This window comes from Notolepis coatsorum (assembly GCF_963971535.1).
Source record: "Notolepis coatsorum genome assembly, chromosome: 6".
NCBI classification, from domain to species: domain Eukaryota; kingdom Metazoa; phylum Chordata; class Actinopteri; order Aulopiformes; family Paralepididae; genus Notolepis; species Notolepis coatsorum.
In genome coordinates this window covers 5,812,581-5,835,763 of record NC_140170.1, presented here as the reverse complement: position 1 = coordinate 5,835,763, position 23,183 = coordinate 5,812,581, and the positions used below count along the sequence as shown (strand labels likewise).

The following is a 23,183-nucleotide window of genomic DNA, read 5'->3' as shown; positions in this document are numbered from 1 at the left end:
TCAGCAGCTCTAGTGTCAGCAGCAGCTCTAGTGTCAGCAGCAGCTCTAGTGTCAGCAGCTCTAGTGTCAGCAGCAGCTCTAGTGTCAGCAGCTCTAGTGTCAGCAGCTCTAGTGTCAGCAGCAGCTCTAGTGTCAGCAGCAGCTCTAGTGTCAGCAGCTCTAGTGTCAGCAGCAGCTCTAGTGTCAGCAGCTCTAGTGTCAGCAGCTCTAGTGTCAGCAGCTCTAGTGTCAGCAGCTCTAGTGTCAGCAGCAGCTCTAGTGTCAGCAGCTCTAGTGTCAGCAGCAGCTCTAGTGTCAGCAGCAGCTCTAGTGTCAGCAGCAGCTCTAGTGTCAGCAGCAGCTCTAGTGTCAGCAGCAGCTCTAGTGTCAGCAGCAGCTCTAGTGTCAGCAGCTCTAGTGTCAGCAGCTCTAGTGTCAGCAGCAGCTCTAGTGTCAGCAGCTCTAGTGTCAGCAGCAGCTCTAGTGTCAGCAGCAGCTCTAGTGTCAGCAGCTCTAGTGTCAGCAGCTCTAGTGTCAGCAGCTCTAGTGTCAGCAGCAGCTCTAGTGTCAGCAGCTCTAGTGTCAGCAGCTCTAGTGTCAGCAGCTCTAGTGTCAGCAGCTCTAGTGTCAGCAGCAGCTCTAGTGTCAGCAGCTCTAGTGTCAGCAGCAGCTCTAGTGTCAGCAGCAGCTCTAGTGTCAGCAGCAGCTCTAGTGTCAGCAGCAGCTCTAGTGTCAGCAGCTCTAGTGTCAGCAGCTCTAGTGTCAGCAGCTCTAGTGTCAGCAGCAGCTCTAGTGTCAGCAGCAGCTCTAGTGTCAGCAGCAGCTCTAGTGTCAGCAGCAGCTCTAGTGTCAGCAGCAGCTCTAGTGTCAGCAGCTCTAGTGTCAGCAGCTCTAGTGTCAGCAGCAGCTCTAGTGTCAGCAGCTCTAGTGTCAGCAGCAGCTCTAGTGTCAGCAGCTCTAGTGTCAGCAGCTCTAGTGTCAGCAGCAGCTCTAGTGTCAGCAGCAGCTCTAGTGTCAGCAGCTCTAGTGTCAGCAGCTCTAGTGTCAGCAGCAGCTCTAGTGTCAGCAGCTCTAGTGTCAGCAGCAGCTCTAGTGTCAGCAGCTCTAGTGTCAGCAGCTCTAGTGTCAGCAGCTCTAGTGTCAGCAGCTCTAGTGTCAGCAGCTCTAGTGTCAGCAGCAGCTCTAGTGTCAGCAGCAGCTCTAGTGTCAGCAGCTCTAGTGTCAGCAGCAGCTCTAGTGTCAGCAGCAGCTCTAGTGTCAGCAGCAGCTCTAGTGTCAGCAGCTCTAGTGTCAGCAGCTCTAGTGTCAGCAGCTCTAGTGTCAGCAGCAGCTCTAGTGTCAGCAGCAGCTCTAGTGTCAGCAGCAGCTCTAGTGTCAGCAGCTCTAGTGTCAGCAGCTCTAGTGTCAGCAGCAGCTCTAGTGTCAGCAGCTCTAGTGTCAGCAGCTCTAGTGTCAGCAGCAGCTCTAGTGTCAGCAGCAGCTCTAGTGTCAGCAGCAGCTCTAGTGTCAGCAGCAGCTCTAGTGTCAGCAGCAGCTCTAGTGTCAGCAGCTCTAGTGTCAGCAGCTCTAGTGTCAGCAGCTCTAGTGTCAGCAGCTCTAGTGTCAGCAGCTCTAGTGTCAGCAGCTCTAGTGTCAGCAGCAGCTCTAGTGTCAGCAGCAGCTCTAGTGTCAGCAGCTCTAGTGTCAGCAGCAGCTCTAGTGTCAGCAGCTCTAGTGTCAGCAGCTCTAGTGTCAGCAGCTCTAGTGTCAGCAGCAGCTCTAGTGTCAGCAGCAGCTCTAGTGTCAGCAGCAGCTCTAGTGTCAGCAGCTCTAGTGTCAGCAGCTCTAGTGTCAGCAGCAGCTCTAGTGTCAGCAGCTCTAGTGTCAGCAGCTCTAGTGTCAGCAGCAGCTCTAGTGTCAGCAGCTCTAGTGTCAGCAGCTCTAGTGTCAGCAGCAGCTCTAGTGTCAGCAGCTCTAGTGTCAGCAGCAGCTCTAGTGTCAGCAGCTCTAGTGTCAGCAGCTCTAGTGTCAGCAGCTCTAGTGTCAGCAGCTCTAGTGTCAGCAGCAGCTCTAGTGTCAGCAGCAGCTCTAGTGTCAGCAGCAGCTCTAGTGTCAGCAGCTCTAGTGTCAGCAGCAGCTCTAGTGTCAGCAGCAGCTCTAGTGTCAGCAGCAGCTCTAGTGTCAGCAGCTCTAGTGTCAGCAGCAGCTCTAGTGTCAGCAGCTCTAGTGTCAGCAGCTCTAGTGTCAGCAGCTCTAGTGTCAGCAGCAGCTCTAGTGTCAGCAGCTCTAGTGTCAGCAGCAGCTCTAGTGTCAGCAGCAGCTCTAGTGTCAGCAGCTCTAGTGTCAGCAGCAGCTCTAGTGTCAGCAGCAGCTCTAGTGTCAGCAGCTCTAGTGTCAGCAGCTCTAGTGTCAGCAGCAGCTCTAGTGTCAGCAGCTCTAGTGTCAGCAGCAGCTCTAGTGTCAGCAGCTCTAGTGTCAGCAGCTCTAGTGTCAGCAGCTCTAGTGTCAGCAGCAGCTCTAGTGTCAGCAGCTCTAGTGTCAGCAGCAGCTCTAGTGTCAGCAGCAGCTCTAGTGTCAGCAGCTCTAGTGTCAGCAGCTCTAGTGTCAGCAGCTCTAGTGTCAGCAGCTCTAGTGTCAGCAGCAGCTCTAGTGTCAGCAGCAGCTCTAGTGTCAGCAGCAGCTCTAGTGTCAGCAGCAGCTCTAGTGTCAGCAGCAGCTCTAGTGTCAGCAGCTCTAGTGTCAGCAGCAGCTCTAGTGTCAGCAGCTCTAGTGTCAGCAGCTCTAGTGTCAGCAGCTCTAGTGTCAGCAGCAGCTCTAGTGTCAGCAGCAGCTCTAGTGTCAGCAGCTCTAGTGTCAGCAGCTCTAGTGTCAGCAGCTCTAGTGTCAGCAGCAGCTCTAGTGTCAGCAGCAGCTCTAGTGTCAGCAGCTCTAGTGTCAGCAGCAGCTCTAGTGTCAGCAGCTCTAGTGTCAGCAGCAGCTCTAGTGTCAGCAGCTCTAGTGTCAGCAGCAGCTCTAGTGTCAGCAGCTCTAGTGTCAGCAGCTCTAGTGTCAGCAGCTCTAGTGTCAGCAGCTCTAGTGTCAGCAGCAGCTCTAGTGTCAGCAGCAGCTCTAGTGTCAGCAGCTCTAGTGTCAGCAGCAGCTCTAGTGTCAGCAGCTCTAGTGTCAGCAGCTCTAGTGTCAGCAGCTCTAGTGTCAGCAGCAGCTCTAGTGTCAGCAGCAGCTCTAGTGTCAGCAGCTCTAGTGTCAGCAGCAGCTCTAGTGTCAGCAGCAGCTCTAGTGTCAGCAGCAGCTCTAGTGTCAGCAGCTCTAGTGTCAGCAGCTCTAGTGTCAGCAGCAGCTCTAGTGTCAGCAGCTCTAGTGTCAGCAGCTCTAGTGTCAGCAGCTCTAGTGTCAGCAGCTCTAGTGTCAGCAGCTCTAGTGTCAGCAGCAGCTCTAGTGTCAGCAGCTCTAGTGTCAGCAGCAGCTCTAGTGTCAGCAGCTCTAGTGTCAGCAGCAGCTCTAGTGTCAGCAGCTCTAGTGTCAGCAGCAGCTCTAGTGTCAGCAGCTCTAGTGTCAGCAGCAGCTCTAGTGTCAGCAGCAGCTCTAGTGTCAGCAGCTCTAGTGTCAGCAGCTCTAGTGTCAGCAGCAGCTCTAGTGTCAGCAGCAGCTCTAGTGTCAGCAGCAGCTCTAGTGTCAGCAGCAGCTCTAGTGTCAGCAGCTCTAGTGTCAGCAGCAGCTCTAGTGTCAGCAGCAGCTCTAGTGTCAGCAGCAGCTCTAGTGTCAGCAGCTCTAGTGTCAGCAGCTCTAGTGTCAGCAGCAGCTCTAGTGTCAGCAGCTCTAGTGTCAGCAGCAGCTCTAGTGTCAGCAGCTCTAGTGTCAGCAGCAGCTCTAGTGTCAGCAGCAGCTCTAGTGTCAGCAGCTCTAGTGTCAGCAGCTCTAGTGTCAGCAGCAGCTCTAGTGTCAGCAGCTCTAGTGTCAGCAGCTCTAGTGTCAGCAGCTCTAGTGTCAGCAGCTCTAGTGTCAGCAGCAGCTCTAGTGTCAGCAGCAGCTCTAGTGTCAGCAGCAGCTCTAGTGTCAGCAGCAGCTCTAGTGTCAGCAGCAGCTCTAGTGTCAGCAGCTCTAGTGTCAGCAGCTCTAGTGTCAGCAGCTCTAGTGTCAGCAGCTCTAGTGTCAGCAGCAGCTCTAGTGTCAGCAGCTCTAGTGTCAGCAGCTCTAGTGTCAGCAGCTCTAGTGTCAGCAGCTCTAGTGTCAGCAGCAGCTCTAGTGTCAGCAGCTCTAGTGTCAGCAGCTCTAGTGTCAGCAGCTCTAGTGTCAGCAGCAGCTCTGGTGTCAGCAGCTCTAGTGTCAGCAGCTCTAGTGTCAGCAGCTCTAGTGTCAGCAGCAGCTCTAGTGTCAGCAGCAGCTCTAGTGTCAGCAGCTCTAGTGTCAGCAGCAGCTCTAGTGTCAGCAGCTCTAGTGTCAGCAGCAGCTCTAGTGTCAGCAGCAGCTCTAGTGTCAGCAGCAGCTCTAGTGTCAGCAGCTCTAGTGTCAGCAGCAGCTCTAGTGTCAGCAGCAGCTCTAGTGTCAGCAGCTCTAGTGTCAGCAGCAGCTCTAGTGTCAGCAGCTCTAGTGTCAGCAGCAGCTCTAGTGTCAGCAGCTCTAGTGTCAGCAGCTCTAGTGTCAGCAGCTCTAGTGTCAGCAGCAGCTCTAGTGTCAGCAGCTCTAGTGTCAGCAGCTCTAGTGTCAGCAGCAGCTCTAGTGTCAGCAGCTCTAGTGTCAGCAGCTCTAGTGTCAGCAGCAGCTCTAGTGTCAGCAGCTCTAGTGTCAGCAGCTCTAGTGTCAGCAGCAGCTCTAGTGTCAGCAGCTCTAGTGTCAGCAGCTCTGCGAGGAACAGCGACTCACTCAGGGTCCGGGGGGGACTGTTGTGCGACAGCTCTCTCTGGATGTCCCTGGGTCTGTAGGCCCCCTGCGGCGGCAGCGGGCCCAGGTCGAAGCCCTGCGGGCTGGGCGTCTTCCCCAGCTCCAGGCCCTTGGGCTTGGAGGTCAGGTTCAAGGGCTGACTGGCTTCCTGCACACAATCACACGGCAACGGCAGATGATCAGGGTGTGGTCCGTGACGCACACTACTCGCGTGTACATATACACGCACGCACGCCGCACACACACACACACACACACAGAGAAAAGGGTGTGTACTGTACTGCAAGGTTAGGGTTATACGTGACAGATCTGGCGGCAGAGCAGATCACTCACACCTTTGTCTTTTGTCTCGTCTTTCATTCACTCTTTCCTCTTCCCTTTGTCTGTTAAGTTGTTGGCTTTACTCTTACTTGAGAACCAGCAGCGCAGAGCACTGCACAACAACCACAGCTATTGTGGACAGGGGTGTGGTATGTGCTGTGTTTGCCATCCCAGTCACCTCACATATTCATTGTCATCTTGACGCAGAGGGCTTCCATATGCACACGCACACACACACACACACACACACACACACACACACACACACACACACACACACACACACACACACACACACACACACACACACACACACACACACACACACACACACACACACACACACACACACACACACACACACACACACACACACACACACACACACACACACACACACACACACACACACACACACACACACACACCAGTGGGCAGGGATATCCAACTACTAGGAACCTACAGTAGTAGCTGACTCCCACCTACAAGGACAATAGTATACTTACCTTATGCATACCGCACCTTACGTGAATACTGTATACTACACCAGAGCATAATATTTAGCATTTAGCATTTTTAGCATTAGATTATATATTAGATTTAGATTATATATTGTAACTATATTTATTGTGTTTATGAGAGGGCATACATACCCACAACTCGCACCTTCTTGCCCATATGCGCATGTCCAGAGTTAATTATATTGTATAAAGTTTACACTGCCTTTTTATTCTATTTTTACTTCTCCACTGTACTATAATTCTGTGACCTGTACCTGTATGTCTTCTACTACCTGTACCCCCCCCCCCTCCTGCTATGATGCCTGAATTTCCCCAAGGGGATCAATAAAGGAATATCTTATCTCATCTTTCCTCCTAGAAGACACTTCAGTGGAGCTCACCTAGGCATGAACTGGTTATTTAACGAGACGTTGTTTTTCATGTATGAATGTATAATATAAAATACTATTCCATAATATTATTAGGTAATAATATTATTCGATGCCTGGTTTCGGTCACACGCTGTCCTCCTGGTGAACTTGCCTCTCACCACGTGTCTTTGTTTATTGACCATTATTCACACGGTGTAGAGGAACCCAACCCCAGCGTGACATCAGAGCAAAATGGCCACCGTGTGAATTATGGTAAAATCTTTTATGAAGCTCGTTTTTAAAAACACAGCTTTCCTCACAGCAGTGGCGGAAGAAAGTACACAGTTCCTTTACTTAAGTAGACATACCCAGATAAAATACGCAAAATTCCACTTCAGTAAAAGTAGTAGAGTATTTGATCAAAAGTATGCATTTTACATGATATTTGTGTATTCCAGTGCTTGGGGTTCAGGTCCATTACTGTATATATAACCGTAATACAAATATTATTTTGTAATCCTAAACTGTTGTCTAAATAAGTAGTACTAGTAACTGATGGCTTCAGATACATGCAGTGGAGTAAAAAGTACAATGTTTCCTTTGGGATGTAGTGAAGTAAAAGTACAAGTACTTCAAAACTGTACTTAAGTGGCAGTCGAGTCAAACGACTTGAGTTACTCATCACCACCAGCTGATAAAAGGAATAGTTGTGGCTTTTATGGTAGAGACACTTGGCATCACTGAGGATCTTGGGAATATAGTTAGTTGCTACAAATAATTGGAACGTTGGGCTAAAATGAATTCAGAATATTGAAAAGCCCATGGATAAGTATTGACCCATCTCAAACCCCGCCCTCTTTGTGATTGGAGGATCAAGAGAAGAAGGCGGGGTTTGAGATGGGTAAATAATACCAAAACACCTTGTAAAAACAGAAGGTAGGGAAGAGTGTACGACGGTATAGTATAATACAAGTATAGGCCACCCCCGCTAAAATGGATTGATCCGCAACGGCCGTGGAAATACCTGTCGGAAGGAACCACCCGTCCTCTTGATGGGGGCGGAGTGGGGGTTGGGCAGCAGTTGCATGGGATAGTCCACTGCTGTTTGACGGTAGAAGAGAAGGCCTTACGACGACATTTCAGTGTATTAAAACATTTTTCATGCATTACGTAGTTTGTAATCATTAAACCAAAAAATGAATTGCTGCCCTGTACATTCCAGTGTGGTATCACCTGGTCTAAAAAAAATCATATTGCTAATAACTGATTGATTGATTGATTCTTTTATTTACGTGTCATGCACACAAAGTGCCCGACCCAAAAGTACTGTAGCAGTGTTCCATTATTACATTACACAGTACATTTAATCATCCAAATACAGATTACATAAATACAGACTACAGCTCGGTCTTAAACAAAGTATTGTGTCTTCTCTCCCAAGCTTGACAAGTAAAATCTGCTACAAAAAAACAGTTCCCTTCCTGAAGCACGACTGAAGTTGTTCATATTCATCCTGCTCAAGAAAATGAACATAAATGGACATTTTACTAAAATGTACTTCCCTTACGTCCTCGTAGACAAGACGGTAAACCTCATTCTCAGTTTCACCTCTAGCTCACACACCAAACAAAGTCTGTCCTCCTCTGGGGTGGCATCAAACCTGCCAGTCTCTAGGACTAGTGGCATCAAACCTGCCAGTCTCTAGGGCTAGTGGCATCAAACCTGCCAGTCTCTAGGACTAGTGGCATCAAACCTGCCAGTCTCTAGGGCTAGTGGCATCAAACCTGCCAGTCTCTAGGGCTAGTGGCATCAAACCTGCCGGTATCTAGGACTAGTGGCATCAAACCTGCCAGTCTCTAGGACTAGTGGTATTAAACCTGCCAGTCTCTAGGACTAGTGGTATCAAACCTGCCAGTCTCTAGGACTAGTGGTATTAAACCTGCCAGTCTATAGGACTAGTGGCATCAAACCTGCCGGTATCTAGGACTAGTGGCATCAAACCTGCCAGTCTCTAGGACTAGTGGTATTAAACCTGCCAGTCTCTAGGACTAGTGGTATTAAACCTGCCAGTCTCTAGGACTAGTGGCATCAAACCTGCCAGTCTCTAGGACTAGTGGCATTAAACCTGCCGGTCTCTAGGACTAGTGGCATTAAACCTGCCGGTCTCTAGGACTAGTGGCATCAAACCTGCCAGTCTCTAGGACTAGTGGTATTAAACCTGCCAGTCTCTAGGACTAGTGGCATCAAACCTGCCAGTCTCTAGGGCTAGTGGCATCAAACCTGCCAGTCTCTAGGACTAGTGGTATTAAACCTGCCAGTCTCTAGGACTAGTGGCATCAAACCTGCCGCTCTATAGGACTAGTGGCATTAAACCTGCCGGTCTCTAGGACTAGTGGCATCAAACCTGCCAGTCTCTAGGTCTAGTGGCATTAAACCTGCCGGTCTATAGGACTAGTGGCATCAAACCTGCCAGTCTCTAGGTCTAGTGGCATTAAACCTGTCGGTCTATAGGACTAGTGGCATCAAACCTGCCAGTCTCTAGGACTAGTGGCATTAAACCTGCCGGTCTATAGGACTAGTGGCATCAAACCTGCCAGTCTATAGGACTAGCGGCATTAAACCTGCCGGTCTATAGGACTAGTGGCATCAAACCTGCCAGTCTCTAGGTCTAGTGGCATTAAACCTGCCGGTCTATAGGACTAGTGGCATCAAACCTGCCAGTCTATAGGACTAGTGGTATTAAACCTGCCAGTCTCTAGGACTAGTGGCATCAAACCTGCCAGTCTATAGGACTAGTGGTATTAAACCTGCCAGTCTATAGGACTAGTGGCATTAAACCTGCCGGTCTATAGGACTAGTGGTATTAAACCTGCCGGTCTATAGGACTAGCGGCATTAAACCTGCCGGTCTCTAGGACTAGTGGCATCAAACCTGCCGGTCTCTAGGACTAGTGGCATTAAACCTGCCAGTCTCTAGGGCTAGTGGCATCAAACCTGCCAGTCTATAGGACTAGTGGTATTAAACCTGCCGGTCTATAGGACTAGTGGCATCAAACCTGCCAGTCTCTAGGACTAGTGGCATTAAACCTGCCGGTCTATAGGACTAGTGGCATCAAACCTGCCAGTCTATAGGACTAGTGGCATTAAACCTGCCAGTCTATAGGACTAGTGGCATCAAACCTGCCAGTCTCTAGGACTAGTGGTATTAAACCTGCCAGTCTCTAGGACTAGTGGCATCAAACCTGCCGGTCTATAGGACTAGTGGTATTAAACCTGCCAGTCTCTAGGACTAGTGGCATCAAACCTGCCGGTCTCTAGGACTAGTGGCATTAAACCTGCCAGTCTATAGGACTAGTGGCATCAAACCTGCCAGTCTCTAGGACTAGTGGCATTAAACCTGCCAGTCTCTAGGTCTAGTGGCATTAAACCTGCCGGTCTATAGGACTAGTGGCATCAAACCTGCCGGTCTATAGGACTAGTGGCATTAAACCTGCCGGTCTATAGGACTAGTGGCATCAAACCTGCCAGTCTCTAGGTCTAGTGGCATTAAACCTGCCAGTCTCTAGGTCTAGTGGCATTAAACCTGCCAGTCTCTAGGACTAGTGGTATTAAACCTGCCAGTCTCTAGGTCTAGTGGCATTAAACCTGCCAGTCTCTAGGTCTAGTGGCATTAAACCTGCCAGTCTCTAGGACTAGTGGTATTAAACCTGCCAGTCTATAGGACTAGTGGCATCAAACCTGCCAGTCTCTAGGACTAGTGGTATTAAACCTGCCAGTCTCTAGGACTAGTGGCATCAAACCTGCCGGTCTATAGGACTAGTGGCATCAAACCTGCCAGTCTATAGGACTAGTGGCATTAAACCTGCCAGTCTCTAGGTCTAGTGGCATTAAACCTGCCGGTCTCTAGGACTAGTGGTATTAAACCTGCCGGTCTCTAGGTCTAGTGGCATTAAACCTGCCAGTCTCTAGGACTAGTGGCATTAAACCTGCCAGTCTCTAGGTCTAGTGGTATTAAACCTGCCGGTCTATAGGTCTAGTGGTATTAAACCTGCCAGTCTCTAGGTCTAGTGGTATTAAACCTGCCAGTCTCTAGGACTAGTGGCATTAAACCTGCCAGTCTCTAGGTCTAGTGGTATTAAACCTGCCAGTCTCTAGGACTAGTGGTATTAAACCTGCCAGTCTCTAGGACTAGTGGTATTAAACCTGCCGGTCTCTAGGTCTAGTGGTATCAAACCTGCCAGTCTCTAGGTCTAGTGGCATCAAACCTGCCAGTCTCTAGGTCTAGTGGTATTAAACCTGCCAGTCTCTAGGACTAGTGGTATTAAACCTGCCAGTCTATAGGACTAGTGGTATTAAACCTGCCAGTCTATAGGACTAGTGGCATCAAACCTGCCAGTCTCTAGGTCTAGTGGCATTAAACCTGCCGGTCTCTAGGACTAGTGGTATTAAACCTGCCAGTCTCTAGGACTAGTGGTATCAAACCTGCCAGTCTCTAGGTCTAGTGGTATTAAACCTGCCAGTCTCTAGGACTAGTGGTATTAAACCTGCCAGTCTATAGGACTAGTGGTATTAAACCTGCCAGTCTCTAGGACTAGTGGTATTAAACCTGCCAGTCTATAGGACTAGTGGTATTAAACCTGCCAGTCTATAGGACTAGTGGCATCAAACCTGCCAGTCTCTAGGTCTAGTGGCATTAAACCTGCCGGTCTCTAGGACTAGTGGCATTAAACCTGCCAGTCTATAGGACTAGTGGCATCAAACCTGCCGGTCTCTAGGACTAGTGGCATCAAACCTGCCGGTCTCTAGGACTAGTGGTATTAAACCTGCCAGTCTATAGGACTAGTGGCATCAAACCTGCCAGTCTATAGGACTAGTGGCATTAAACCTGCCAGTCTCTAGGACTAGTGGCATTAAACCTGCCAGTCTATAGGACTAGTGGTATTAAACCTGCCAGTCTCTAGGACTAGTGGCATCAAACCTGCCAGTCTCTAGGTCTAGTGGCATTAAACCTGCCAGTCTCTAGGACTAGTGGTATTAAACCTGCCAGTCTATAGGACTAGTGGCATCAAACCTGCCAGTCTATAGGACTAGTGGTATTAAACCTGCCAGTCTCTAGGACTAGTGGTATTAAACCTGCCAGTCTCTAGGGCTAGTGGCATCAAACCTGCCAGTCTATAGGACTAGTGGCATTAAACCTGCCAGTCTCTAGGACTAGTGGTATTAAACCTGCCAGTCTATAGGACTAGTGGCATCAAACCTGCCAGTCTATAGGACTAGTGGTATTAAACCTGCCAGTCTATAGGACTAGTGGTATTAAACCTGCCAGTCTCTAGGTCTAGTGGCATTAAACCTGCCAGTCTCTAGGACTAGTGGTATTAAACCTGCCAGTCTATAGGACTAGTGGTATTAAACCTGCCGGTCTCTAGGTCTAGTGGTATCAAACCTGCCAGTCTCTAGGTCTAGTGGTATTAAACCTGCCAGTCTCTAGGACTAGTGGTATCAAACCTGCCAGTCTCTAGGTCTAGTGGTATTAAACCTGCCAGTCTCTAGGACTAGTGGCATCAAACCTGCCAGTCTCTAGGACTAGTGGCATTAAACCTGCCAGTCTATAGGACTAGTGGTATTAAACCTGCCAGTCTATAGGACTAGTGGCATCAAACCTGCCAGTCTCTAGGTCTAGTGGCATTAAACCTGCCGGTCTCTAGGACTAGTGGCATTAAACCTGCCAGTCTATAGGACTAGTGGCATCAAACCTGCCGGTCTCTAGGACTAGTGGCATCAAACCTGCCGGTCTCTAGGACTAGTGGTATTAAACCTGCCAGTCTATAGGACTAGTGGTATTAAACCTGCCGGTCTCTAGGACTAGTGGTATTAAACCTGCCAGTCTATAGGACTAGTGGCATCAAACCTGCCAGTCTATAGGACTAGTGGCATTAAACCTGCCAGTCTCTAGGACTAGTGGCATTAAACCTGCCAGTCTATAGGACTAGTGGTATTAAACCTGCCAGTCTCTAGGACTAGTGGCATTAAACCTGCCAGTCTATAGGACTAGTGGCATCAAACCTGCCGGTCTCTAGGACTAGCGGCATTAAACCTGCCGGTCTCTAGGACTAGTGGCATTAAACCTGCCAGTCTATAGGACTAGTGGTATTAAACCTGCCAGTCTATAGGACTAGTGGCATCAAACCTGCCAGTCTCTAGGACTAGTGGTATTAAACCTGCCAGTCTCTAGGACTAGTGGCATTAAACCTGCCAGTCTCTAGGACTAGTGGCATCAAACCTGCCAGTCTCTAGGTCTAGTGGCATTAAACCTGCCAGTCTCTAGGACTAGTGGTATTAAACCTGCCAGTCTATAGGACTAGTGGCATCAAACCTGCCAGTCTATAGGACTAGTGGTATTAAACCTGCCGGTCTCTAGGACTAGTGGCATCAAACCTGCCGGTCTCTAGGACTAGTGGTATTAAACCTGCCAGTCTCTAGGTCTAGTGGTATTAAACCTGCCAGTCTCTAGGACTAGTGGTATTAAACCTGCCGGTCTCTAGGACTAGTGGTATTAAACCTGCCAGTCTCTAGGACTAGTGGTATTAAACCTGCCAGTCTCTAGGACTAGTGGTATTAAACCTGCCAGTCTATAGGACTAGTGGTATTAAACCTGCCAGTCTATAGGACTAGTGGCATTAAACCTGCCAGTCTCTAGGTCTAGTGGTATTAAACCTGCCAGTCTCTAGGACTAGTGGTATTAAACCTGCCAGTCTATAGGACTAGTGGCATTAAACCTGCCAGTCTCTAGGTCTAGTGGTATTAAACCTGCCGGTCTATAGGTCTAGTGGTATCTTTATACCCTAACCCTAACACATCCAGTGTCCACCTTTGTTGATATCCATCTTTCGATGGACGAGCTTGTGTTTCCTAGCTGTTCAAGCCTACAAAACTCCAAGGCCAATCTTTAAAACACTGACTGAATAGCCATTCATTCGCTGAGCCAGTTCATTTGTACGCACATGTGTGTGTGTTATGTGGGATGTTACACACACTGTATTGTTCAACTGTAGTCTAAATTCCTGTCTCTAACAGATAGTTTCCGCGAGGCAGACCTTGAGTTGAAGCAGCTGAAGACGCTCTGAAGAGAACAAGCAGCCAAACAACTCGGTTCAATTATGAGATTAGTGGCAACAGTCGAACCGAAAACATACCACATAACCCGAAAACGTCCAGGTCTTTACCACAAGACAACATACCACACGATCCAAAAGGTAATTTGACTAATCTTTGGCCACTGAAATTCCTTCGCAAGAGGTCGTGTGATGATGTTAACTGTCTGTGTGGATACATAGTTAACCGATACCGATGTACGTATACCAGTAGAGGTATGGGGTCCGATACTGTGCTCATGTACGCATACAACCACTCCGATACTACTACTTGGTGCCATGTTTGTTCTGGAAAACGCAAAGTTGAATGTTAAAATGTTTTATTATGTATATCATTTTATATAATTGATATAATTTTAACTTGTCAGCAACAGTGTCATGTTGTCTTATCTTAAAGTATATTATGCATACATTTAGAAAAACTTTAAAAAAAAATTGTTCGACTTTTTTGTTTGTTCTTTGTTATTTTTTATATACATTTATTATTTGAACGGCTTAAGGCTATATATGTACTTGATGTTTGTTTGTTATGTTGCATATTTGAAATAAACGTCAATCAATCAATCAATACAGTATATACTGTAACTGTAAAAAAAACTGTACCCTGACCCCAAGCCATGGGGATAGCCGTTTACTGACCTGGTTTGCAGGGGATTGGCTGCAGGGGCATATTCATCTGGGGGTCAGCGGTCACTGGGAGGGGCTGGGCGTTGGGGTGGAAGGCCGGGATCATCACATAGGGCATGTTTACCTGCTGGGACAAGGCAACGGAACATGCAACTTTACATACCTTCTAATGAGCAGGACAGGCCAGAGAGAGTACAGAGAGAATACAGAGAGAATACAGGTCAGAGAGAATACAGAGAGAATACAGAGAGAATCCAGAGAGAATACAGAGAGAATACAGGTCAGAGAGAATACAGAGAGAATACAGAGAGAATACAGAGAGAATACAGGTCAGAGAGAATACAGGGAGAATACAGGTCAGAGAGAATACAGAGAGAATACAGGTCAGAGAGAATACAGGTCAGAGAGAATCCAGAGAGAATACAGGTCAGAGAGAATACAGGTCAGAGAGAATACAGAGAGAATCCAGAGAGAATACAGGTCAGAGAGAATACAGGTCAGAGAGAATACAGAGAGAATCCAGAGAGAATACAGGTCAGAGAGAATACAGAGAGAATACAGAGAGAATACAGAGAGAATCCAGAGAGAATACAGGTCAGAGAGAATACAGGTCAGAGAGAATACAGAGAGAATCCAGAGAGAATACAGAGAGAATACAGGTCAGAGAGAATACAGAGAGAATACAGAGAGAATACAGAGAGAATACAGGTCAGAGAGAATACAGGTCAGAGAGAATACAGAGAGAATACAGGTCAGAGAGAATACAGGTCAGAGAGAATACAGGTCAGAGAGAATACAGGTCAGAGAGAATACAGAGAGAATACAGAGAGAATACAGGTCAGAGAGAATACAGAGAGAATACAGAGAGAATCCAGAGAGAATACAGAGAGAATACAGGTCAGAGAGAATACAGGTCAGAGAGAATACAGAGAGAATACAGAGAGAATACAGGTCAGAGAGAATACAGAGAGAATACAGGTCAGAGAGAATACAGGTCAGAGAGAATACAGAGAGAATACAGAGAGAATACAGAGAGAATACAGGTCAGAGAGAATACAGAGAGAATACAGAGAGAATACAGAGAGAATACAGAGAGAATACAGGTCAGAGAGAATACAGAGAGAATACAGAGAGAATACAGGTCAGAGAGAATACAGAGAGAATACAGAGAGAATACAGGTCAGAGAGAATACAGAGAGAATACAGAGAGAATACAGAGAGAATACAGGTCAGAGAGAATACAGGTCAGAGAGAATACAGAGAGAATACAGAGAGAATACAGAGAGAATACAGAGAGAATACAGGTCAGAGAGAATACAGAGAGAATACAGAGAGAATACAGGTCAGAGAGAATACAGAGAGAATACAGAGAGAATACAGGTCAGAGAGAATACAGAGAGAATACAGGTCAGAGAGAATACAGAGTCTAAAAAGGCTGATATTCTCTACCAATACTTCTTTTGATCCAAGTTCTGTCATTATCTGTCATAACAGTGTGCATTCGTCAACATCAGCCGTTCTCCTATGATTATCATACATGAAGTTCCTGTTTTCGTGAACATTAAACGACGGATAATAACAAGCTTTGAATACAGTCAAGACGGCCCTGCCGGCCTCCCAGCCAAATCGGATTCATCTTTTGCGTTTGTTATAGAACGCGATTCACGACGGTAGTGATTTCAGAAGGACACCCGCGAGGTTCCGGGTCAACCCTAGGGTCACAGGTCATTTCTCCAGAAGTACACACTAGGGATGGCCGTGGGTAATCCATATAAACACACAGGGAAACACAGCAGGTAGCTGCGACGTTACACACAAGATAAAACTAGGGCTGTCAGTTTATCGCGTTAATTAGATTAATTAATTACACAGCAAATTATCACGTTATGAAGATTAACAAAAAATTAGGGATGTCCGATATTATCGGCCGATATCGGCAGTAAAATGTGATATCGTAAAATATCGGTATCAAAAAAAAAAAAAGAAAAAAAAAAGAAAAAAGAAAAATGTAAACCTTTATTTACCCAGGCAAGCAAGTAAGAACCAATTCTTATTTTATTTATTGTCAAAAGTATGCATGTTGGTTTAATTCAACAACTTGTATGTTAATTTTAACTTTTTTAATTATCATATTTTGCACAGATAATGCTTACATTTAGAAAGCCTTTTGAATGCATCCAGTGAAATTATTAGTTACCTGAAATTATTCCGTTTTTTTGGGGGGAAACCCTGCATATATCGGTATCGGTTGATATCGGTATCGTATCGGTATCGGAAATTAAGAGTTGGACAATATCGGAATATCGGTATCGGTAAAAAAGCCAATATCGAGCATCCCTACTAAAAATGTATTACAAAAAAATAAAAATAATAATTATATATATTTTTTTATCTCATTCCTTCCATAAGTACGTATAATACACATTTACAGACTTATTTTTAATATGATCTATTTGCACGTTCTTGGTATCTGATTCTAGGGACATCTATGGATCTCAGGGAATGTATTCCCAGTGTCAGAAATACTGTGTCTGTTACTAGGCTTGAGTAAATTGTAATGAACCAAATGAGACTATCAATAATTTTTTTTTTATCTTTGACTGTGAATAACACCATGCTAAAATTGACCAGACCTGAAAAATCTAAGCAAATTAATAAATGGAAGATGATTAAACAGAAGGTTTTTGTAGATACAGAATTATGCCACCCGGACACATGCAATTTGAAATATGATTATAGAATATAGAATATCAGGCATAAAATGATTATGCGATTAAAATGTGATTAATTAGATACATTTTTTTAATCGCCTGACAGCACTAGATAACGAAGTTATTTTCCACCTAAACCACCAGAGCTGAACTGACCTGGATCTGCTGCTGAAGCAGGTTGATCTTGTGCTGCTGCTGGATCAACTGCTGCTGCTGCTTGGCTATCTGGAAGACAGCAAGCACCCCTTAAAGCACAAACCAGGGTTCCAACAGACCTTGCAAAATAAAATTAAAGGACTTTCAAGTACTTTCCCAAGCACTATTTTTCATTTTAAAAGGATACAATTCACTTTTAAATGCTGTTTTTTATGGATCCAATATGTATGGATTAAAACCAATTTCCGACAATTAGTTACACTTTAGATTTTTTTTCTTGATTCAGAACTATTTTATCATGGATGAACAAAACTTTCAATGCGAATGGTTGATTTGAATTTCAAGGACTTTTTAAGCACATTGTTAAAAAATTGTCTGTTTTCAAGGAATTACAGGCCTTGAATTTTTTTGGTAAAAAATCAAGCACTTTAAGCACTTCAAGGACCTTGTGCAAACCCTGACAAACCCACCATAAAACACAACCTATGTTGTCCTGTTCTACCTCCTGAGCCACTGTCTAACCCTAACCTTCTGATTACCAGACGACCTGCTCTACCTCCTGAGCCACTGTCTAACCCTAACCTTCTGATTACCAGACGACCTGCTCTACCTCCTGAGCCACTGTCTAACCCTAACCTTCTGATTACCAGACGACCTGCTCTACCTCCTGAGCCACTGTCTAACCCTAACCTTCTGATTACCAGACGACCTGCTCTACCTCCTGAGCCACTGTCTAACCCTAACCTTCAGATTACCAGACGACCTGCTCTACCTCCTGAGCCACTGTCTAACCCTAACCTTCTGATTACCAGACGACCTGCTCTACCTCCTGAGCCACTGTCTAACCCTAACCTTCCGATTACCAGACGACCTGCTCTACCTCCTGAGCCACTGTCTAACCCTAACCTTCTGATTACCAGACGACCTCTCTACCTCCTGAGCCACTGTCTAACCCTAACCTTCTGATTACCAGACGACCTGCTCTACCTCCTGAGCCACTGTCTAACCCTAACCTTCTGATTACCAGACGACCTGCTCTACCTCCTGAGCCACTGTCTAACCCTAACCTTCCGATTACCAGACGACCTGCTCTACCTCCTGAGCCACTGTCTAACCCTAACCTTCTGATTACCGGACGACCTCTCTACCTCCTGAGCCACTGTCTAACCCTAACCTTCTGATTACCAGACGACCTCTCTACCTCCTGAGCCACTGTCTAACCCTAACCTTCAGATTACCAGACGACCACTCTACCTCCTGAGCCACTGTCTAACCCTAACCTTCCGATTACCAGACGACCTGCTCTACCTCCTGAGCCACTGTCTAACCCTAACCTTCCGATTACCAGACGACCCGCTCTACCTCCTGAGCCACTGTCTAACCCTAACCTTCTGATTACCAGACGACCTGCTCTACCTCCTGAGCCACTGTCTAACCCTAACCTTCTGATTACCAGACGACCCGCTCTAACTCCTGAGCCACTGTCTAACCCTAACCTTCTGATTACCAGACGACCTGCTCTACCTCCTGAGCCACTGTCTAACCCTAACCTTCTGATTACCAGACGACCTGCTCTACCTCCTGAGACACTGTCTAACCCTAACCTTCTGATTACCAGACGACCTGCTCTACCTCCTGAGCCACTGTCTAACCCTAACCTTCTGATTACCAGACGACCTGCTCTACCTCCTGAGCCACTGTCTAACCCTAACCTTCTGATTACCAGACGACCTCTCTACCTCCTGAGCCACTGTCTAACCCTAACCTTCGGATTACCAGACGACCTGCTCTACCTCCTGAGCCACTGTCTAACCCTAACCTTCTGATTACCGGACGACCTCTCTACCTCCTGAGCCACTGTGTAACCCTAACCTTCTGATTACCAGACGACCCGCTCTACCTCCTGAGCCACTGTCTAACCCTAACCTTCTGATTACCAGACGACCTCTCTACCTCCTGAGCCACTGTCTAACCCTAACCTTCTGATTACCAGACGACCTGCTCTACCTCCTGAGCCACTGTCTAACCCTAACCTTCCGATTACCAGACGACCCGCTCTACCTCCTGAGCCACGGTCTAACCCTAACCTTCTGATTACCAGACGACCTGCTCTACCTCCTGAGCCACTGTCTAACCCTAACCTTCTGATTACCAGACGACCTCTCTACCTCCTGACGCACTGTCTAACCCTAACCTTCTGATTACCAGACGACCACTCTACCTCCTGAGCCACTGTCTAACCCTAACCTTCTGATTACCAGATGACCTGCTCTACCTCCTGAGCCACTGTCTAACCCTAACCTTCTGATTACCAGACGACCTCTCTACCTCCTGAGCCACTGTCTAACCCTAACCTTCTGATTACCAGACGACCACTCTACCTCCTGAGCCACTGTCTAACCCTAACCTTCTGATTACCAGACGACCTGCTCTACCTCCTGAGACACTGTCTAACCCTAACCTTCTGATTACCAGACGACCACTCTACCTCCTGAGCCACTGTCTAACCCTAACCTTCTGATTACCAGACGACCTGCTCTACCTCCTGAGCCACTGTCTAACCCTAACCTTCTGATTACCAGACGACCTGCTCTACCTCCTGAGTCACTGTCTAACCCTAACCTTCTGATTACCAGACGACCTGCTCTACCTCCTGAGCCACTGTCTAACCCTAACCTTCTGATTACCAGACGACCTGCTCTACCTCCTGAGCCACTGTCTAACCCTAACCTTCTGATTACCAGACGACCTGCTCTACCTCCTGAGACACTGTCTAACAGTAACCTTCTGATTACCAGACGACCACTCTACCTCCTGAGCCACTGTCTAACCCTAACCTTCTGATTACCAGACGACCTGCTCTACCTCCTGAGCCACTGTCTAACCCTAACCTTCTGATTACCAGACGACCTGCTCTACCTCCTGAGACACTGTCTAACCCTAACCTTCTGATTACCAGACGACCTGCTCTACCTCCTGAGCCACTGTCTAACCCTAACCTTCTGATTACCAGACGACCTGCTCTACCTCCTGAGCCACTGTCTAACCTAACCTTCTGATTACCAGACGACCTCTCTACCTCCTGAGCCACTGTCTAACCCTAACCTTCGGATTACCAGACGACCCGCTCTACCTCCTGAGACACTGTCTAACCCTAACCTTCCGATTACCAGACGACCTGCTCTACCTCCTGAGACACTGTCTAACCCTAACCTTCTGATTACCAGACGACCTGCTCTACCTCCTGAGCCACTGTCTAACCCTAACCTTCTGATTACCAGACGACCCGCTCTACCTCCTGAGCCACTGTCTAACCCTAACCTTCTGATTACCAGACGACCCGCTCTACCTCCTGAGCCACTGTCTAACCCTAACCTTCTGATTACCAGACGACCTGCTCTACCTCCTGAGCCACTGTCTAACCCTAACCTTCTGATTACCAGACGACCTGCTCTACCTCCTGAGACACTGTCTAACCCTAACCTTCCGATTACCAGACGACCACTCTACCTCCTGAGCCACTGTCTAACCCTAACCTTCTAATTACCAGACGACCACTCTACCTCCTGAGCCACTGTCTAACCCTAACCTTCTGATTACCAGACGACCACTCTACCTCCTGAGCCACTGTCTAACCCTAACCTTCAGATTACCAGACGACCTGCTCTACCTCCTGAGCCACTGTCTAACCCTAACCTTCTGATTACCAGACGACCTGCTCTACCTCCTGAACCACTGTCTAACCCTAACCTTCTGATTACCAGACGACCTGCTCTACCTCCTGAGCCACTGTCTAACCCTAACCTTCTGATTACCAGACGACCTGCTCTACCTCCTGAGCCACTGTCTAACTCTAACCTTCTGATTACCAGACGACCTGCTCTACCTCCTGAGCCACTGTCTAACTCTAACCTTCTGATTACCAGACGACCTGCTCTACCTCCTGAGCCACTGTCTAACCCTAACCTTCTGATTACCAGACGACCTGCTCTACCTCCTGAGCCACTGTCTAACCCTAACCTTCTGATTACCAGACGACCTGCTCTACCTCCTGAGCCACTGTGTAACCCTAACCTTCTGATTACCAGACGACCTCTCTACCTCCTGAGCCACTGTGTATCCCTAACCTTCTGATTACCAGACGACCTGCTCGACCTCCTGAGCCACTGTCTAACCCTAACCTTCTGATTACCAGACGACCTGCTCTACCTCCTGAGCCACTGTCTAACCCTAACCTTCTGATTACCAGACGACCTCTCTACCTCCTGAGCCACTGTCTAACCCTAACCTTCCGATTACCAGACGACCTGCTCTACCTCCTGAGCCACTGTCTAACCCTAACCTTCTGATTACCAGACGACCTGCTCTACCTCCTGAGCCACTGTCTAACCCTAACCTTCTGATTACCAGACGACCTCTCTACCTCCTGAGCCACTGTCTAACCCTAACCTTCCGATTACCAGACGACCTGCTCTACCTCCTGAGCCACTGTCTAACCCTAACCTTCAGATTACCAGACGACCACTCTACCTCCTGAGCCACTGTCTAACCCTAACCTTCCGATTACCAGACGACCTGCTCTACCTCCTGAGCCACTGTCTAACCCTAACCTTCTGATTACCAGACGACCTGCTCTACCTCCTGAGCCACTGTCTAACCCTAACCTTCTGATTACCAGACGACCTGCTCTACCTCCTGAGACACTGTCTAACCCTAACCTTCTGATTACCAGACGACCTGCTCTACCTCCTGAGACACTGTCTAACCCTAACCTTCTGATTACCAGACAACCTGCTCTACCTCTTGAGCCACTGTCTAACCCTAACCTTCCGATTACCAGACGACCTGCTCTACCTCCTGAGCCACTGTCTAACCCTAACCTTCTGATTACCAGACGACCTGCTCTACCTCCTGAGCCACTGTCTAACCCTAACCTTCCGATTACCAGACGACCTGCTCTACCTCCTGAGCCACTGTCTAACCCTAACCTTCTGATTACCAGACGACCTGCTCTACCTCCTGAGACACTGTCTAACAGTAACCTTCTGATTACCAGACGACCTGCTCTACCTCCTGAGTCACTGTCTAACCCTAACCTTCTGATTACCAGACGACCTGCTCTACCTCCTGAGCCACTGTCTAACCCTAACCTTCTGATTACCAGACGACCTGCTCTACCTCCTGAGCCACTGTCTAACCTAACCTTCTGATTACCAGACGACCTCTCTACCTCCTGAGCCACTGTCTAACCCTAACCTTCGGATTACCAGACGACCCGCTCTACCTCCTGAGACACTGTCTAACCCTAACCTTCCGATTACCAGACGACCTGCTCTACCTCCTGAGACACTGTCTAACCCTAACCTTCTGATTACCAGACGACCTGCTCTACCTCCTGAGCCACTGTCTAACCCTAACCTTCTGATTACCAGACGACCCGCTCTACCTCCTGAGCCACTGTCTAACCCTAACCTTCTGATTACCAGACGATCCGCTCTACCTCCTGAGCCACTGTCTAACCCTAACCTTCTGATTACCAGACGACCTGCTCTACCTCCTGAGACACTGTCTAACCCTAACCTTCCGATTACCAGACGACCACTCTACCTCCTGAGCCACTGTCTAACCCTAACCTTCTAATTACCAGACGACCACTCTACCTCCTGAGCCACTGTCTAACCCTAACCTTCTGATTACCAGACGACCACTCTACCTCCTGAGCCACTGTCTAACCCTAACCTTCAGATTACCAGACGACCTGCTCTACCTCCTGAGCCACTGTCTAACCCTAACCTTCTGATTACCAGACGACCTGCTCTACCTCCTGAACCACTGTCTAACCCTAACCTTCTGATTACCAGACGACCTGCTCTACCTCCTGAGCCACTGTCTAACCCTAACCTTCTGATTACCAGACGACCTGCTCTACCTCCTGAGCCACTGTCTAACTCTAACCTTCTGATTACCAGACGACCTGCTCTACCTCCTGAGCCACTGTCTAACTCTAACCTTCTGATTACCAGACGACCTGCTCTACCTCCTGAGCCACTGTCTAACCCTAACCTTCTGATTACCAGACGACCTGCTCTACCTCCTGAGCCACTGTCTAACCCTAACCTTCTGATTACCAGACGACCTCTCTACCTCCTGACGCACTGTCTAACCCTAACCTTCTGATTACCAGACGACCTGCTCTACCTCCTGAGACACTGTCTAACTCTAACCTTCTGATTACCAGACGACCTGCTCTACCTCCTGAGCCACTGTCTAACACTAACCTTCTGATTACCAGACGACCTGCTCTACCTCCTGAGACACTGTCTAACTCTAACCTTCTGATTACCAGACGACCACTCTACCTCCTGAGCCACTGTCTAACCCTAACCTTCTGATTACCAGACGACCTGCTCTACCTCCTGAGCCACTGTCTAACCCTAACCTTCTGATTACCAGACGACCTGCTCTACCTCCTGAGTCACTGTCTAACTCTAACCTTCTGATTACCAGACGA

General features: G+C 47.8%; 1 protein-coding gene across 4 annotated transcripts in view; it reads right to left on the bottom strand.

The window, feature by feature from the left end:
- sox13 (SRY-box transcription factor 13) overlaps positions 1 to 23,183 on the bottom strand; it is a 124,820-nt gene that overhangs the window by 33,156 nt on the left and 68,481 nt on the right. For 3 of the 4 annotated variants that reach the window (XM_084317029.1, XM_084317028.1, XM_084317030.1), the window contains exons 6-9: positions 16,673 to 16,741; positions 13,818 to 13,932; positions 7,053 to 7,153; positions 4,819 to 4,984 (exon numbers count right to left, since the gene is read on the bottom strand). In XM_084317029.1, coding sequence (XP_084173155.1) covers positions 4,819 to 4,984; positions 7,053 to 7,153; positions 13,818 to 13,932; positions 16,673 to 16,741 — 451 coding nt within the window. The remainder of the gene's footprint in view (positions 1 to 4,818; positions 4,985 to 7,052; positions 7,154 to 13,817; positions 13,933 to 16,672; positions 16,742 to 23,183) is intronic. The other variant, XM_084317031.1, reaches the window with a different exon arrangement.